At 43.4% G+C, this 18,078-nt stretch overlaps 1 protein-coding gene across 1 annotated transcript in view; it reads right to left on the bottom strand.

Annotated features, from left to right (window-relative positions):
• The window catches only part of LAMC1 (laminin subunit gamma 1), a 61,180-nt gene extending 51,843 nt beyond the window's left edge, over positions 1-9,337 (bottom strand). The window contains exon 1 of the mRNA XM_071751208.1: positions 8,791-9,337. Within this exon, the coding sequence (XP_071607309.1) occupies positions 8,791-9,181 (391 nt within the window). The 5' untranslated portion in view covers positions 9,182-9,337. The remainder of the gene's footprint in view (positions 1-8,790) is intronic.
• Positions 9,338-18,078: the final 8,741 nt, after the last annotated feature.

The following is an 18,078-nucleotide window of genomic DNA, read 5'->3' as shown; positions in this document are numbered from 1 at the left end:
AACAAGAAGTGCTTTGCCACCCAGTTTCAAAATGGAACAGTGAAGATCACAGCATAGAGAAGGAGTTGGTAATGGGAGGGGGGTTCTGGTAAGTGATCACTCAAGTAGGGTGGGACTGGTACAAAAGAGATTAAAAACTAAGGTTTACTTATTTCTTTTAAATTTAAATAAAATTACCTTTCCATTTCTGTTCCTTTCTACAATTTATGAGTTCCCACTGTTTTCAAGCATCTACACCAGACAAAGCATCTGAGAAATCATTGTTCTACTCCAAAAATACCTAAATCAAACACTACTAGGAGTTTGCACCTCCAGCAAGGCAGTCTACAGGATGCAGCCTTTCAGCTCAGTATATCCAGTCCTGTTTGAAACCCATACATGTCTAATAGCAACAGCTCTAATTTCAGGGCCCAGATGCTTCATTAGGCTGTTCTGAAGCTCTGGAGAATCCTGGTTGAACAGCCAACATGATTATCCTGCCAGCAGCCCTCTAAAAACCCTGCATTACACTCAAGAGATGCTACAGATGAGGAGATCAATCCCAAGTGCAAACAGCTTGATGTTAAGTGGTTTTCCCCCTACAAAGTATTACAAAGAATTTTAAACACAGCTAGGGATGTCCCAGGTCCTTCATACAAGCAATCCAAATTTATCTCTCACTGAAAGCCTGAAAAACTTGGTTTGATATAGACAGGGCTATTGGGTGAAAAAAAACCCCAATATATTCCCGTTTGTGTAGCAGGCCAAACCCAGCAAGGTTTGTGTGATTTTTCAGTAATTTATCAGACTAATTTTATTTCTAATCAATACACAGTTGTAGCCACCAATAAGCAAGATCTCATGGTTGAGATTCCTAAATGCAGGCTCAAACAGTTCTTCTCAGGCAGGCACTTCTACAAGGGGCTGCAGCCCCAGGCTGAGGTTCCCAAGATGGTTGTGATGGTGACATAAAACCACCTCAGTTTAACACACCAGACCTCACAATCCACCTAATCCACAGGTAGGAAACAGGCAGACAGCAGGCTTGGATGGAATCCCTCTGCACGGTACCACCAGTGGTGCCAAATGATGAGTTAGGGCACCAAGGACAACAGGAGGAGGTCAGAGACAGTGGTTGTACAATTAAGAACATAGCTCACGGGCCTGTTTTTTAAGAATTATGGAGATCCAAATTTCCCATCCCATCCATCTGTGTTGTAAATTATTTTCTGTGTTGTCTGCAGAGCAATCCCATTTTGCATTTCTGTGGGAAGCAGCCTGGGATTTTACTTGCAGAGAGGCCAAAAGAGCTCCCACCCCAAGCCCCAGGCTAGAAGAGAAATGCTACCTAATGCTTCTAGATAAGCCAGAAATTTTTCAGCAAGACAAGAGTTCTGAGCAGCAAAACCAAGGTTTAAACCTAAAAAAGCAACTACAAAACTGTGTCAAAACCAGGGATTAAATGCTTCCAGCAGCTCAGGGCAAGAACCACAACTAGCAGCTGGTTTTGCAGCAGAACTCTCTCCCAGCTCTCTCCACCTCCCCCCAAAAATAAGTGCTCTGTCATGGATAGTATTCCCAAAGGCATCACCAGCAACTCAAAAATGCAGTACTGCAAAAAACCTGGGAATTTCAAAGGTATGCAGGAAGTTGATAAGGAGCTTGAAAGCAACTTTATATAACTGCACTGAACAACTGCTGCCCATTAAAAGCCCTGATCTTTTAACTACTCATGTTGGAACCTGCAAAATGTAAATCAAGCCTTTGCATGACCAACTAAAATAGAGTTTCCCCCAGGGCTCCTCAAATGCCAGGACACAGCAGCAAGCAGCCGGCCCTTCCCAAAACATCTGCCAGGGCTTCCCAACAAACCAGCCTGATGCTGCAAACACTCTCTCCCAAGCACCTTGATTGCCCCTTCTCAGCATTTTTTAATTCCAAACTCCACGTGCATCCATCCTGCTTGTGGTTCCCTAAGAAGGGAAGGAATCACAGCCTCTTAAAAGTTTTTATAGGATAGCCAGCATACTCACAGCAGCACTCTGATATGCTAAATAAATCAAGTGATGAAGGATGTAGTTTATGCCACTGGGATGTAATTTGAGGCACATTTTTAGCCCTCCTTTAAAAAAAAAAATTAAAAAGCTGTTCTTTTGTACTAAAGGAAAAAAAAAAATCTCACATCTGCTACAAACAACTGGCAAATCAAGCCAGAGCTGAACTTAAAAACTGGCATCTTGCCTGGGTTTCCTTATAAATGCCTTCAAATGGCAGTCATACCCCAAACAACACTTTAGAGACCACGTCCAACCAAGCACCACCCTCAAAGCCAAATAAAGGACTGAGTCATGAAAAAGGGGAGGTGAGGGAGATAGGCTTCTAACAACCAGCAACTTTCACAATTTTTTTCTTCATTTAATACACAGAAGATACTAACCAGCTTAGCAACATGAGTTTCCAGGCTGGTCTACAGTCAAGTATCACAGAAATCCACCAAGTTGAAAGGGACCCATTAGGATCATCAAGTCCAACTCCTGTCCCTGTGCAGGGCACCCCAAGAACCACACCATGTGTCTGAGAGCATCATCTGTGCTGAGGTCCAGGCTGACCATGTTTCAGGTGCCAGACACTTCTCTTTGTTAAACTTCATACAATTGGCAATTGCCCAGCACTTTAATCTGCCCAGATCCCCCTGCAGGGCCTCTCTGCCCTTGGGAGTGTCAACCACTCCCCCTAATTTGGTGACATCTGCAAACTTAATTAGTAATCCTTCGAGTCCTGCATCTAAGGAATTTCTAAATATATTAAAAAGAACTGGTCCTAAAATGGATCCCTGTGGAACCCCATTTGTGACCAGTTGCCAGTGTGACCCCATTTCTATGACCCTTTGAGCTCGACCCATCAGCCAGTTGGTCACACATTGCATTATGTGCTTGTCCAGCTGGATGCTGGACATTTTATTTAGAAGGATATTGTGAGACAGTATCAAAGCCTTTCTGAAATCCAGAAAGATGACATCAACTGGCTTCCTTTGGTCAATTAGGTGGGTTACCTTGTTATGCAAAGAAAGAGAGTTCAGCAGGACCTTACCCTAATGAACCCATGTTGTCTGGGACATGCAAAGAGGGTGTGGGTTTTAAGGTGTTTTTCAAGAGCTCCCAGAATAATCTTCTCCATAATCTTACCAGGCACTGAGGTGAGAGTAACCCTGCTGCCCTTCTTGAAGGCTGGGACATTTGCCAACTTCCAGTCAAGTGGTACCTCTCCAGATGCCCAAGAGCATTGAAAAATCATCGAGAGAGATTTCACTATGAACTCTGCCAGCTCTTTAAGTATCCTTGGATGAATCCCATCCTTGGATGAATCCCACCAGGCCCCATTGACTTATAAAGATCCAGCTGGGGCAGCAAATCCCACACAAGTTCAGAGCTAAGTATGAAATTATCACTTGCACAGTCATGGTTCACCAGCCCAGGAATCTGGTGGTGCTCAAGCCTATGATCAGTGTTGAAGACAGACAATAAGAAAGCATAAATATCTCTGCTTTGTCTATATCTCTATTTATGAGGTGTCCATGATCATCAAGTAATGGACCAATATTGTTTCTGGCCTGCCTTTTGCCATTAACATATTTTTAAAAGCCTTTTTAATTATCCTTCACAGTGCAGGCCAGCTTCAACTTTAGCTGGGCTTTAGCTGCCTGGATTTATGCCCTCCCTATAGTCCTCCCATGGTGTTTCTCCTTCCTTCCACTGGTCATACACCTTCCTATTGTACCTTAGTTCTAGTAGAAAAGCTCTGCTCACCCAGGGTGACCTTCTACCTTGCCTACTTGACTTCCAGCATTTTGGAACTGCCTGGTCCTGTGCTTTTAGGAGGTGGTGATTCAAAGTGACCAGCATTGCTGTATTCCAGCACCCTGAAAAGCTTTTTCCCAGGAGACCTTACCAAGCAGTTCCTCAAGCAACCTGAAGTCTGCTTTCCTCATGTTCACAGTCAGTTCTCCTCCTATTACCACCTATATTAAACTTGATTGCTTCATGGTCACTGTGGCCAAGGCAGCCTCCAGTTGCCACTTCACCCACCAGGGCCTCTCTGTCCATCCACAAGTGACAAATCAAGGAAGGCACCTTTCCTGGTTGGTTCATTCAACACCTGTACCATAAAGTTATCAATTAGGTGGTTTAGGAATCTTCTGTACCTGCTTGTTTCAGCCACATGGTGCTCCCAGTTGATATCAGGTAAACTGAAGTCCCCTATGGGGACAACTGCAGATGACCTGGAGGCATCCTGTAATTCCTTAAGGAGTCTCTCTTCAGTTTCCTCATCGTGACTGGGTGGCCTACAGCAGACTCCCAGGATGACATTTGTTTTAAATGTTTGCCCCTTGATCCTCACCCAGAGGCTCTCAACTGTGCCACTGCCAACTGCAAGCTCCACGCATTCCAGCCCTTCCACTACACACAATGCTACTCCCCAACCCCTCCTGCCTTCTCTATCCCTCTTGAAAAGCCTGTAACCACCCATCATGGCACAGCAGTCACAGGACTTGTCACAGGACTTATCCCAGGACTTATCCCACCAGGTTTCACTAATGTCAATAGTGTCATATCTCTGGGATGGGGCCAAGGCTTCTGGCTCCTCCTGTTTGTTCCTCATACTGAGTGTGCTCATGTAGGAGCACTTGAGATGCAGTTCATTGTGGAGCAGATTTAAGAGTCTCACTCTTTTTTTTTTTTTTGAGTAGAATTCAAGACAGGAACACTCAATTCTAACTGTGATCCATGCCCACAAACATGCCTTTTAATGAAGGTTAAGCAGCAATTGCTTTTTTCTTTTTAAAAGACAGATCAGCAGATGCCTTCCAGTACCCAGTGCCAGCTCCTCTCCCTAGGCAACGAGAGGAGAGGTGGGAATTGATCTTTCCTGTCTACCAAATTGTCCCAGACAAGTCCCAAAGTCTTACTCTTCAAGGACATCTCCTGGGCACCTCGATGCAGAGGACAGGGAAAGCCAGACCAGACTGCTCACAGGCTGGTTGATAAAAGTGTTGTTCCTCTCAGTGGAGAAAGGGCCACTCCACAGCCACCAGCATGCTGAGGATGCTGCCTCTTTGTCCCAGGAACAAAACCCTGGGATGACAGTAGCTGCAATCGAGCAAAACCAGGCAGAGTAAAAGTGGTGGTGAAAAAGAAGAGGTGTCTCTAGCAGGGGTGGCTGGGAAGGGGAACACACATACAAAAGTGGATTAAAAAAAAGGAGCAGAAACAACTAAAAGCACATGGAGATAAGGGCTCCTGAAAGAAGCAAAAATCTGCTATGAAAAAGTAGACATCACCTGAAAAAATACAAAGCCTTTGCCCAGCAACACTGCCCAGCACCAAAAATATTCCATGCATCTCCATGCTATTTCTTTTCCCTTTCTTCCAGCGTTGAAAGGAGACTCTGTAGCACATGGCTTTGTTTTGGTGCATTAGGGGGCTAAATCACAAAGCTGTGGTAAAATACATGCACACAAAGCACTAGGGAGATGCCAGAACTATCCAACTGCTCCCATCAGAAGCCAACAGTGCAGACAGTAAAAACAACATGACACTGGCTTCAAAAAAAAGCAGACAACTCAATATGTACTGTAACGCCTCAGCTTCCATCTTCTATTTAAAAACTGGCACCGCAGTCCTTAAGTCCCTTTGTTCCTGGACTATATCAGAACAAAGTGGGAAGGCAATATTGGGAAAACCAGACTGAATTAGACATAATTCAACCTGAGGAACTGGAAAACGAGGGAAAAAAAGGTATACTTTTAAGAAAAGTGGGAAAAGTGACATAGCAGTGCTCCTCCTGCCTCTTGCCCACTAACCTCATCACCCAGACACCACCCTGGGAATAGGTTCTACTCCTTTATCCTGACATAACAGCTGCAAACTCCTGTCTCAAAGCTTCTCGGGGGAGGCGTCTTACTTAGGGAGTCTTAATATCTTCATGTAAAGAGAAACAGTTTTTATAACTCGAGATGTTCCTTGTGCAAGAATTCGTAATTACCCCAAGTGTCCTGTCCCCACAAAGCACCATAACTTCTGGGAACAGAACTCCTTTCCAAATACTCAAAGGATCTGAGCCTTTACCTTGGTAATAGTGATCTCTGCTGTGTTTTTTATCAAGCCCTTCAATAGCATCTCATCTCAAAACTAAAGATTTTATACATTTTTTTTAAACTGTTAAAAAAAAATAAATAAAGAAGGGTCAAAGAAACCCCTACAGTCCACTCCCACACAATGGCAACAGACCCACAGTTTTTATTGACCTTTGGCAGGCTCTTCCAAAACATTACCCTGATCTACATGGACTGAACATCTCTGGATGTTAATCAAGACATTCTAAACTGCCAAAAACTCAATGCAGGGTGGCATTTGCATGCTTGAAGGCCAAAGCTGGCACTGCTGGTCCTGAATGGGTGCAAAGCAACAGTAACCATTCATGATACCACTGCTTTTAGAAATAAAGACAACTGCAGCATCAAACAAGGACACAGCCTAATCCTTGGAGATCAAACAGAACTAGATGCATAATAGGGCTCTGCATCCCAGAATGTGTTCAGTCCTGCTGAATAAACAAATACTTTTCAAGCCTTTTGCCTCTTTCTCTTGAGATGTCAATAATTTGTCCTGAAGACCACGGTGCATTGTGGGGAGCAGCCCTGGGGGCACACAGAATCCAAACACAGCACCCCACAGTTCATAAAAAGATGGCTTGAAGTCTTCACAAAAGTACAAAATAGCGGAGGAGTTTGGGGCACTTTTTTTTTTTTTTTTTTTTTTTTTTTTTGTGGTACTCCCCAGTTCTTCAAGATGCAAAGGCATACAGGAATATTTACTGCTTGCATAGCATGCATGCAGACAGCTTTGCTGTTAGTCATCTTAAAACCAATTCAACTAATTCCTGCCACCACCACCACACCACAAACAAGCTTTCAATTCTTAAAAGACACTACAAACAACCCATCCAAAGACTTGAGCTGGGAAAACAAACAAACAAACAAAACAGACACTCAAATATCAGAAACTCAGCCAGACAGCTTCTTCTTTGGAAGTTGTACTCCAGTCTAAAAATATGCCACAGCAAATTCATTTGCAAACAAACCTGAAACCCAAGAATCATGCTGCAATGCTACAAATATATGGTTGTTTTAATCAAAGAAGCATTTGCATTTCTTCACAGCCCAGGATATGGCACAAACTGTGCCAAAATGTCAGAAAAACATTATTTTTCAAAGAACAGCCATATACATACAGGTGCACAGACTCCAGAGAAGCAGTAATACAGATGTGCCTACAAACTAGATTTTACCTCAATGGCAAAGAATTATGTTCTTTTTTTTTATTAAAGAAGTGGAGATCAAATCCTAGTTTACTGTTTTTTCAATGTGCCCTGAATAAAACCCAGCAATGTAAAACACAAAAAAACAAAACCAAACAAAAAAGTGCACTTACCTGACATTAATTTCAAAGCCCCTAACACAAAGAAACACTTTAAGGCAGTTCAGACACTACAGGAGCAGATAGATGTGGTCAGCAGGTGACCCCTGGTACAGGACTCAGTGCCATAATCTCCGTCTCATGAACACGGGTGGGAGATTCCACAAAACCTGTTCTCAGGTTGTCAAAATCTAAGATCCAGCTCCCTGAGGTCTATTGCAACTCTTTTTTCCCTCCTCCAAACTACACCAAGTGCGAGAGGCATTATTGCTGCTAAAACTTAAGATTCAGCAGTTGCTCTAGAACAGAAACCATGAATGGTTACGCTGAGGATATTTTTGTTTATACTTTATTTAATGACACGAGGATATAAGCTGTGGTTTTAACTTTCTGTTGGCTGGGTTGTCTCCCAAACCAATTATACTTTCTCCCTGTCAAGACAGCTTAAATATACTGAATGAACAAAGGAAAGGAAAGCTTGTCCACAAACCAATGTGAGAGCTAAAATACTTTATCCCACAGGAACCTCCCGGAATGCCAATTAATCAGAAAATTCTCCTTTTCCTTTCCAGGCTCCATGTCAAGCATGCTGCTGTAATGCTAACTGCTCTCTGACAAACCAAACCCACACAATATTTAGGAAAGGACAAGACACCCCTGGTATAAGAGGATACAAAGCAGATGTGGCCTTTTACACACATGTTATCGTAGAATCATTAAGATTGGAAAAGACCTCTAAGATCACCAAGCCCGACCATTAACCCAGCATTACCAAGGCCACCACTAAACCAGGTCCCTCAGTACCACATCAACACGGCTTTTACATCCCTCCAGGGCGGATTTACTCCACAACTCCCACGGGCAGACTGTGCCAGAGCCTGACAACCCTCTGGGTGAAGAATTTGCTCCCAATACCCAATCTCAACCTCCCCTGGCACAACTGGAGGCCCTTTCCTCTTCTTCTACCACTTGTTACCTTGGAGAAGATACCGACTTCCCCTCACCACCTTCCTTTAAGGGACTTGTGGAGAGAGAAAGGGAGACTTTCTCGTTTACCATCCTTGAAGGAAACACCAGCAGTCAAGGGGCGAAGCGCCTGCGCCCGCTTCTGCAAGCACCGGATTCTCGCCTAACACGACGCCGGCTCGAAACTGCAACCTCGCAACTCGGAGACAAAGCAAACCCAAACGGGATCCCATGTTTCTGCCCTTCACTAAACCCGTGAAGAACCTCCTTTAATTAAACCTCACCCCACCGAGCCGAGCGGTTCCTCAGCCCCACCCCGCTCCGTTCCCGCCGCTGCCCCCGATGGCGCCGAAGGGGCCCTTTTCCTTACCGAGGTGGAGGGTGAGATTGACGGCGGTGGGGTGCTGCACGCCGGCCAGCATCGTTCGGCTCTGCCACCAGGTGGCATCCAGGGGGCTGTTGTAATCGGTGAGGAAGGCGGCGTCGTGCCGCAGGTGGGGCTGGGCGGCATCGCAGAGGTGGCAGGACTGGGTGACGCCGGTGACGCCGGTCTGCACGCAGTATTCCTCGGCCGGCGTCCCGCAGGTGTGGGTGGCCAGCACGGTGGCGTTGAAAGCGGCGTTGACGAACTCGGGCATGCAGCGCTGGGGTCGGCCGCTCCTCTCCTCCGTGCATTCATCCATGGCGCCGCGGCACAGCCCGGGAAGCCACAGCCACAAAACCGCCAAGCACAGCGCCCGCCGCTCGCCGCCACCCTTCATGGCGCTCGGCCGGCGGCGCGGAGCCGGCAAGAAGGGGGTGGCTGAGCTCGCTGCCTGCCTGCCTGCCGCCGCTCCGCGCCTGCCCACGGGATGGGCTACGATGGGACAGGCTACGGCTCGCTAAGGCGGGGCTGCGGGAGCGGGGCAGGTCGGGAGCGGAGTCCCGGTGACCCAGAGGGGCCGGGAGCCACCTCCTCCTTCTACCGGAATGCGCGGGCTTAAAGGGGCGATGGCGGCGGTGGGGCCTTCTTCCCAGAGGACCTGCCCGCTTCTCAGCGCTGCTACGGGGGAGAACGGAGGAGGGACAGCACATCCCGTGACAGGGATGGCCGGAGATGGGGGGTGGTGGGCGGCCCCTCCGTGATTGCCCAGGGTGGGGGTGATGCCCCCCCCCCCACACCCTGGTACAGCGCTCTCTGCATCGCCTGTGGTAGACGGGAATGTCCCCTTCGTGGCCCTGTGCCCGGTCACGCCTCAGCCCTGTTAGAACACTACAGAAGTCCCGTTTCTTTCCTTTAAAGGGTTTTCATTGCAAAAAAAAAAAAAAAAAAAAAAAAAACGGAAATGTGAGGAAACGGATTGCTTTTGCCAGCCGTAGCGCTCCGAACTTGGTGGGTCTTGTGCTGTAAAGGGCGCAGGCCTGAAAAGTGTGGCTGAGGGGATACATCCATGTTGCCATCTCAGCTGCTTTAATTTTTAATTAATTTAAGGGACATTTTCATATCTAAATCCAGGTCTCTGCGCTGCTTACAGACATCAGCTCTCAGATGTAGCCGAAGACCGGGTTATGATTTTTATCGACATAAAATCTCCCGGTGTCTTTTCAGGTTGAGGAACTGTAAAGATGAATTGTGTAAAATCTAGGAACCGTGTCAAGCGAAAACTGCTTTTATAGGAGGAAGGGCCTTTGGAAGACTGCTCAGGAAACAGGAAACTACTCAGTGAGATAGAAACTGATGCCAGAGTCGAGGAAAAGTCTTTGTTAACTCAGTTATATGCTGAAAAAGCCTGAAAGCAGCTTGCAGCCAAAAGATCAGGAAAAAATACAGCCTGTTCTGGGAAAAATATTCTTGTTTTGAAGTAAACATATCCATTATATAGAAATCAACCCTTTGTACATTAAGAGCATGTATGAGACTGTTCACAAAGTCCACATGGAACATGCTCATAAGTGAGTCTGGAAATCATCCTGCTGCTGAGAGATGCTTTTATTTTATATTTTGTGCTACATGTTGGTGCAGTGATTCCTTCTTCTGCCTCCCCAGCAGAGTATATGATCTTGCTGTGATAAGATGGCCCCCATGGCAATTTTTTCCAGTGGAAATTTTTATTTTTGTCACTCCCTTTTCCTCGGTTTCTGAGAACAAAGCAGACTTGTGTGAAAGCGATGCTGAGCTGCTGCCATTGAGGCAGAAACTCTGGAAATGTCATGTTGATGGAACTTATCAGATATTCATAGTTGAGAGTGGCCAAGAAGGGCAGGAAACAAGGAAAGAGGGAGCAGGAAGCCACATGAAGCAGATCCATGTGAGATCTGGAAGAAATAGAAGTGAGAAAGGAGCATGGATCATCTGTCCACATGGGGGAGGTTTCCCTGGATAATGGGCAAAATTCAGCTTCATGAAAAATTCTTGGGTTTAGACACTCAGTTTTAGTACCTAAACACAATAATTCAAGTGTTTAATTTTCAGTCTTCTACTGATCTGATAAAATGTCATTTGTCCCAGTCTGACTGCTTTGGGCAACATAAAAACTTTCCAGTAGTTTCCTATCCTGCCCTTCATCACACAAGGGTTTTCCATGGGCCCCACTCCTTTTCTCAGTGCACACAACCAAAACAGCAATAACTGCAGCAGATTTCCATTCTCCAGCCACCAAATGACCAAAATCCCTTACAGAGCAAGTCAGGAGGCTCACAAAACAAATCAACATTGAGAAAGTCTGTGTGATAAAAGTCAGATGCTTTTAGAGGTGGATGTGAAAAGAAATAAACACAGAAATAAACCTCTGAACACCTAAAGCCAAGCTTTATGTGCATTTTTTTTTCTATCTTGGTTGAAAACTCTATTGTACTAAGTTGGATTAAACGTTTTGACTCAGTCCCAGATAGGATAATCCCTGTGATTCCACTGAAGCATATCAGTGATTGCAGATTTAATGGACTGATCTATCACATCTTCCTAGTGCCCAAAGTGATCACTGGGCCTGTGTGCTGTGCAAGGTGGGATTTCAGTTCTGGTTTTTACCAGCTGGGTGCTGCTTCTGTCTCAGGGTCAACACCAATGATGGCAAAGCTTGGTATCTCCAGGCAATGAGCTAGAGATGTGTCTAAAACTGAAGAGAAAAGCTGTAGCAGAGTTAAAGCATCTCACAGGACATTTTAAAAGGGATGGCAGCCACTAGCCAGGAAAGCAAAAAGTGTTTAATTTGACTTCCTTTGTTGCTCTTTGCAGATTATTCTAAATAATCCTATACAGAAATAATGCTAGATGAATTAAAAAGCATTTCTGAACCTGTTCATGAGAGGTAATGTGCTTCTTACAAGTTCTGGGATGGTGCAAGTAGGACTTAATCCTGATCCAGAAGGCAAACTGTTGGAACCACATTCATTGGGACCAACTGGTTTTCTCTTTCCTTCTGTGTCCATAATTTTTGGAGTAATATGAGAATTTATGCTCCTAGTTTCAAGCATGCAAAATGCTATATAAACACTCACAGATTATCAAAGCGAAGACAAAAAATAAGATTGTTAGGGAAGGAAATGACATTTTAAACTCATCTGTGGATACCATAAACAATGGAAAAATGTCCAAAAAGCCTTATAAATAGAATGTTTCCTGCTAAATGCCCTTTTTTTTTTTTTTTTTTTTTTTTTTTTGAATCTTCTGAAGTGCCAGTAGCAAGGTACCTAAGGAGGAGGTTCTGAAAATACATTAAAATAAGAACTCAGTAAGCAAGAGAAAACATAATTTTCATAGCTGTAACCTGCATTTGCTTCCTTGGAACCTGAGCATCCTAGCCACAGTTTTCTCCCTGCCACTCAGTTCATGGAAATACCAGAAAGACAAGAAGTGTTCAGAAAAATGCAGTGATGAAAAGGGATGGGAAATCCTAACACCTGTATTCCTTTCCTTGTCAGATTTGAAAGAATTACAAATCTGCAGTTTCTTTAACTCCATTTTGGAGCTCAGGAAAATTACCAGTATCAGAGAATTTAATGACATCAAAAGTATTTACCTGAGTAGATCAACTGCAAGATTTCTGACAATTCATTTTTTATGTTAATTTACCTCCAGCTATAAGCAACTTATTTTAAAATCATCTGGAGAAGATAAAATTAAGATTTTAATTTGAATTTACATTAGAGATGCATATACCAGAACGTGCTTCTCGAAAGTTATTTCATCTATGATTTTACATCACAGAATGATTTTAGAATAGCACCTCGTGATTTTTTTTTTTTAACTAGAATGGAGCTTTTCTTTTTTTTCACTTTTTGGTTTGTGTCACTCTCAAAACACATTTCACACCTCCCCATCAGCCATTGGCTTGTGCCAACTGAGTTTTTGCCACCCTAACTATTTAACTTAAAAGGTTAAGAAAACAAAAAGGCTCCAGAACATAAACATCCTATTGTAGTAATGCATACCTAGCATACCATTTTCATAAAAGTTTCAGTGCAGCTGCCAAAGCTCTAAAGCAGGAGCTGAAATTTTATACAGGTTTGGTCACTCCTACATTTTCCTATCCTTAATACTACGAAGCATCCCTGGATATGTTTGCTAATAGGGAAGGCTGACTTACTGATTTATCAGACCTCACTGAATACCATTTTAATAAATTTTTTAAGGGCTCTACAAACCCATATCCAGCTTCTATTTCATCTTGCTGAACCACCCAGGTTTCTCCTTAGAGTGAATCTAGCTACCTGGAGGGTGATTTGGATCTAATGAGTTGTTTCAGATGAGTCTCCCTCCAGAATAGTCCCTTCCAATTCATTTTATGCAAACAGAAACAGAATTCCCCACACAGGACTTGAAAGCATGGAAGCTTCCAGACACACACTAAGAGTTCTTTTCAGTTTTCCCTAATTTGGGAAAATATTTAAAGTAGTTTTCCCTTACTTCCCCCCCACCTTGTGTTTCTGCCTTCCAGTCATTCCATGCCCTGCCTGGATCTGTAAAGCAGACACACTGCAGATTATCTTCTGTTTGTTAACCTGTAGAAGTCAGGCTTGAAATCTTTTTTTTGTTTTCACCTCATCTCCAGCTCAACTGTGGACAAGTCCAGCTGCCCACAGCTTTCACAAATCCCATCTCTCAGGAGAAGAGGCAATAACACTTCACTCTCTGGAAGCCACGTGGCCAGGTGTGGGCTTAGCAACATCTGGTTTCCCAAACAGAGAAAAAGAAGGAACAATGCTGCACAAACAGATTCCACATCACTTGGTTGGTCCCCTGAAGTGTACACTGGACACAGAATCCTTCTCATTCTGAGCCCAAGTCCTCGTGGTCAGGTCTCCTTCCAGGTCACAATGGGGACAGCACATGTTCTCCCAGCGTGTTATCCTTGCGCCCTGCTAATTAATACAGATTCCAGAGCACAAACAGGAGTTAGCTCAATGGAGCAATTGTTTATCCCACTAGGAATTACATGAGATAATTTTGCAGGCTTCTCTTGGATTCCTGCTTCAGGAGAGCTGAAAAGTGAAGAGGTGAGGTGTAAAGCAAGAGGTGCTTGCACTTGGCTCTCCATGGGGATGCTGAAAGAACATTGGTGAAAACTTTTCATGCCATTGTTAGGTCATCAACATGCTATTAATATTTTTAATTTATATATTTTGGGCATTTAGGGACTCATCAATGGGAGTTCTCTGTAAATTGATTTGTGTGATCAACAGCAACAGACAAATTCAATGTTCTTTGGTAGACAGGACAAATACAGGTTCATCTTGAGACAAAACAATTTTAGTAGGGTTGTAATAGAAAAAAAACCCAACACTTGAGGAAATGTACTGATAACAGATGACTGCTCAGCTGAGTATCTTAAGTGGTGAAAACTCAGTATGTTTTGTGGAATATAAGAACTTAGAAAAGAGAAAAGAGGTGAGCTGACAGATGGGCTGTGTTGAAAATGGTGCCATGCTTTCTGCCCTTGTCTTGTCTGGAACTGGGCAGAAAGATTTTGACACTGTGAAAATACTGCATGTAAGAATCAGGCACATTTTAGAAGTGAATTTTCCATTAGCATTTACAGAGAAAACACAAATGTTTTTTAGACACATCTTTCTAGTCACCATGTGTTCAAATCTTTTTGTTGACTTATTTATTTACAGTGACTTATTTAAGCCCCCCTCAGAGATAGCTTTTCACATGGCTATGCACCTGTTTTTCCTAAACTTACTTTCCTAACAAAGATCATTTACTTGGAACAAAGCAAAGCAGACCTGAATCCATATTTTATTTTTCAGAAACTCCTCCTCCATTGGTCTCTTGGAGTCTCCACTCAGAATTTGAAGGTGACGCAGTCTGAAAATGAAGGCTCCTTTGAAGCTGAAAGCAATTAAAAATAAGTAATATAGTCTGGGAAAGCTAAATAAGCTATTTGTATCATTTAGGCAGCTTTGAAAATAGAAGTCATGGGCAATGAGGAAAGGAGACATCCTTTAAAATGTAAATTCAGAAACCAGCATTGTTGGCAGCATAAATACTCTTCTATTGTTGGCTTGCAGCTGTTGGTTACTATAGCTACCTGATGTAGCCATTATTTTAATGTATGTAGAACATACACTCAAAAATATTCTGCCTGGAAAGAATTAAGATAAAATACTCTTCTGACAAATACTGATTTTTAATTTAATATTAAAACCCATTTATTTAAGTAGGGTTTTGAGTTGAATTCCACAATCTTATAGCTATATCTGTCTCTCTAGTTCTGTGTGTAGATGATGATGCAAATGTGAGGTACTGACATACGTAGCCTTTTGACTAAATTTGATTCCTTGCCAACCACCTTAGAGTTTCTTTTGTCAATTCAAACTCTATCTTTAGCAGAAGGATTTTCCTCTCAGTTTGAAACTATTCCAAGAGAACTGAGAATGTCCTTGAGATTTCTGTGATGTTGCTGGAAGCCTGAGGAGAGGGACAGGGTGATTCTGGATTTGAATTGTAGGAAGCTGTGGGGCATTCAGGGTTTTTTGCACTATTTTGCCATTCACAGATGGTAAAATTTTAACTGAGAAGCTGTATCCTGAGCAAAGATACTTTAAAGCTCACTCTGCAATAGTAATACTGTAAGAGGAATCACACAGAAAACGTGAATCTAAAATGCAGTAAGACTGAAAATGCATGTTGAGTAAATCTCTGTTACATTGCTAGGAAGCTTTTCTGGCTGACCTGACCTTGGTAGAAATATTTTAGAGCTTCCAGTTGCCCCATCCTTAGCTCTACAGAAGTCTCTGGTACTTGGTCTCCTCGCTCCAGCTCTGTGTCCTTCTCCCACCATATTATTGTTCCTTCAAGAGGCATCACTCCTTCTTGCTTCCCTGTTCTCAGTGCCCAGCATTTTTAAGGCTACAGCAATTCATCTCAAGTGCAGACATGGCATGTTAAAACCTCTTTTTTTTTGTCAAAAACGCCTGGTAAGAAACAGTGGTGGGGATACTAATGAGTCTTGTGATTGAGAATCACTCAGGAAGATAACAGATGCAAAACTGTCTCTGTTCCCAATGATAAATCATCATCTTTTGAACAGGAGGAACTAAAGCAGGAGGGATTTCAGACTCTGAGAGAGGCGGAACGCAAAGGGAGGGATCTATTCCCTCCCATTTCCTCCCATAGTCTATAAAGACCGGGAAAGGCAGCAGCTCCTCCCTTTCTTTTCTTTCCCGTTGCTGCTGGCTGCGTTCCTGTCCTTTCCCATGTGCCCGCCAGAGCCCGTTCCTAACGGGTTATATATATATATATATTTGTACCTACTTGTATTCTTTAGTACTTTATCCTTTATGTTATTTCCTTTCCCTTTTGTCAGGGAGAATTTTTTTCTTTCCTCCTAGAAATTATTTAATTTACAACCAGAAATACCAGAAATACAACCAGAAATATTTTCTATTTTAGAGGTAGGACAGAAGAATATTGGGCAAAATGTTCTTTCTGCTATCTGTCACAGTATAATTTTGTTTTTTACCATAATGTGCTCTTTTATTAGATCTACCATACTGTGTTTTAACCCTTACTTTTATATCCCTGGTCTTTGGTTGCCTGGAGACATTTGACCTCTAATCAGCATCTGGATTTTTTCTCCCACTTCTGTTCCTTCAATTGGTCTTCATTTGGATTAGAAGAAATCCTAACAAAATCTACCCTTCCTGCCACTCCAGATGTTCACATCATCCCAGTAAAGCTCCTGCTTCAGACACTGCCAGATTTCTGAGTCATGCAAAGATTTCCAAAAAATGAAAGGTTATAATGTTGCCTTGGAAAATGTGACATCACTGGGAGTTTCTTGTACAAGTTTTGTGCTCTGAGTGCATTCAGCAGGCCATACTTACATGATTCCCACTGGGCAGAGTTAGGATCATCCTAAATCCTCAAATTCTTGCCACCAGATCCGAGAATCGATCAGCCTGGAGAGCAAAAGGGGGGGGGGGAAATGGAGGCCAAGTAGAAAACATCTTCAGGAATGTCACTTTTCAGTGCATGGTTTGAAGCAGAGTTCCTGTGTATGAAATAATAGAATTAAAACTAAAACTACAGTGCCCCATGAAGCAGTGATCCAGGTTATACAATACTTAAAACTCAAAAAAAGCCATTTTGGCCCCAGCTCTCTGACCCAGGTTGTAAAGTCACTGGAAGAGCTGTGTTAAGACTTCAGCACTTGCTCCCAAAAATGTGTCCATGCTCAGAACCTTCATTTTTCACAATCCTTTCAGGATTTGAATGTGGCAAACAGGTGGTCTGAGCAGCTGAGCACAAAAGGAATAACCAGCCAAAACTGTTATTTTGCTGGAACTGTCCACAGTGCAGCAGGAAAATGGGCAGCTGAGAGGTGTATTATCTTTGAAAAGGATTTTGGATCAAGATTACATTAAGTAATCTTAACTACATTAAGAGTGGCAGATGGCACAAAGCTACATAATCAATCATATTTTCTTTCTGCTTGCCACAGTTGAGAATTTTCTTGCCATTGTTTCCCTTGGAAAGAGTGCTCATGCAGTTAAGACAACGGTCACCCCCCTTCCCCAAAAAACCCAAAGTTGACTACTTTGGGCAACTAATTCCTTCAGTAGAAGGTGCAAGGAATAGTGGGGAATGACACAACAGACTCTGGCTATAGGTCTGAAACTTAGATGTGCACAAAAACAATAGCTAGGGGAAAAAAATGATTATGAGCATTCTGAATAAGCATTCCAGTTGGGTTAGTGAAGAGATTCATCTGGCCAGCTCAGTAATGTCACAGGTTTCACACTGAGCTGTGCCCAGACCTCTCCCCTTGGTGCTGAAGCCCTGCAAGATAAAATGTGTGGAAGAAGCAGGACCTACCTCCTGCTGCCTTGGGCCAGCTCCACTGGTTTTGTGGCCATGCTGGAAGGGAGGTAATAGCCAAAAATCCCCCAGACTGTTCATACACACATACTCACTGTCAACTGGAGTGCTTCCTTTATCTTGTTCACACCCACATTCAGCAGAAGAGTTGACTGGCAGCTGTGCTACAGAGGGTATAACACAGCATGTGGCTGGCTGCAAAGGCCTGGCATGGACAGAAAACCACTGCAGCAAGGCCTGTTTGCACAGTTGATTAGAACAACAAAGAAAAATCCCCACTGAGCCCAAGTTCCACAAATAATTATTTTTAGACACTGAAAAGGTTTCCTCAGAGTGCCTTATACCTCCAACAAC

This window comes from Heliangelus exortis, chromosome 8 (assembly GCF_036169615.1).
Source record: "Heliangelus exortis chromosome 8, bHelExo1.hap1, whole genome shotgun sequence".
NCBI classification, from domain to species: domain Eukaryota; kingdom Metazoa; phylum Chordata; class Aves; order Apodiformes; family Trochilidae; genus Heliangelus; species Heliangelus exortis.
This window is presented reverse-complemented; position numbering and strand designations above follow the sequence as displayed.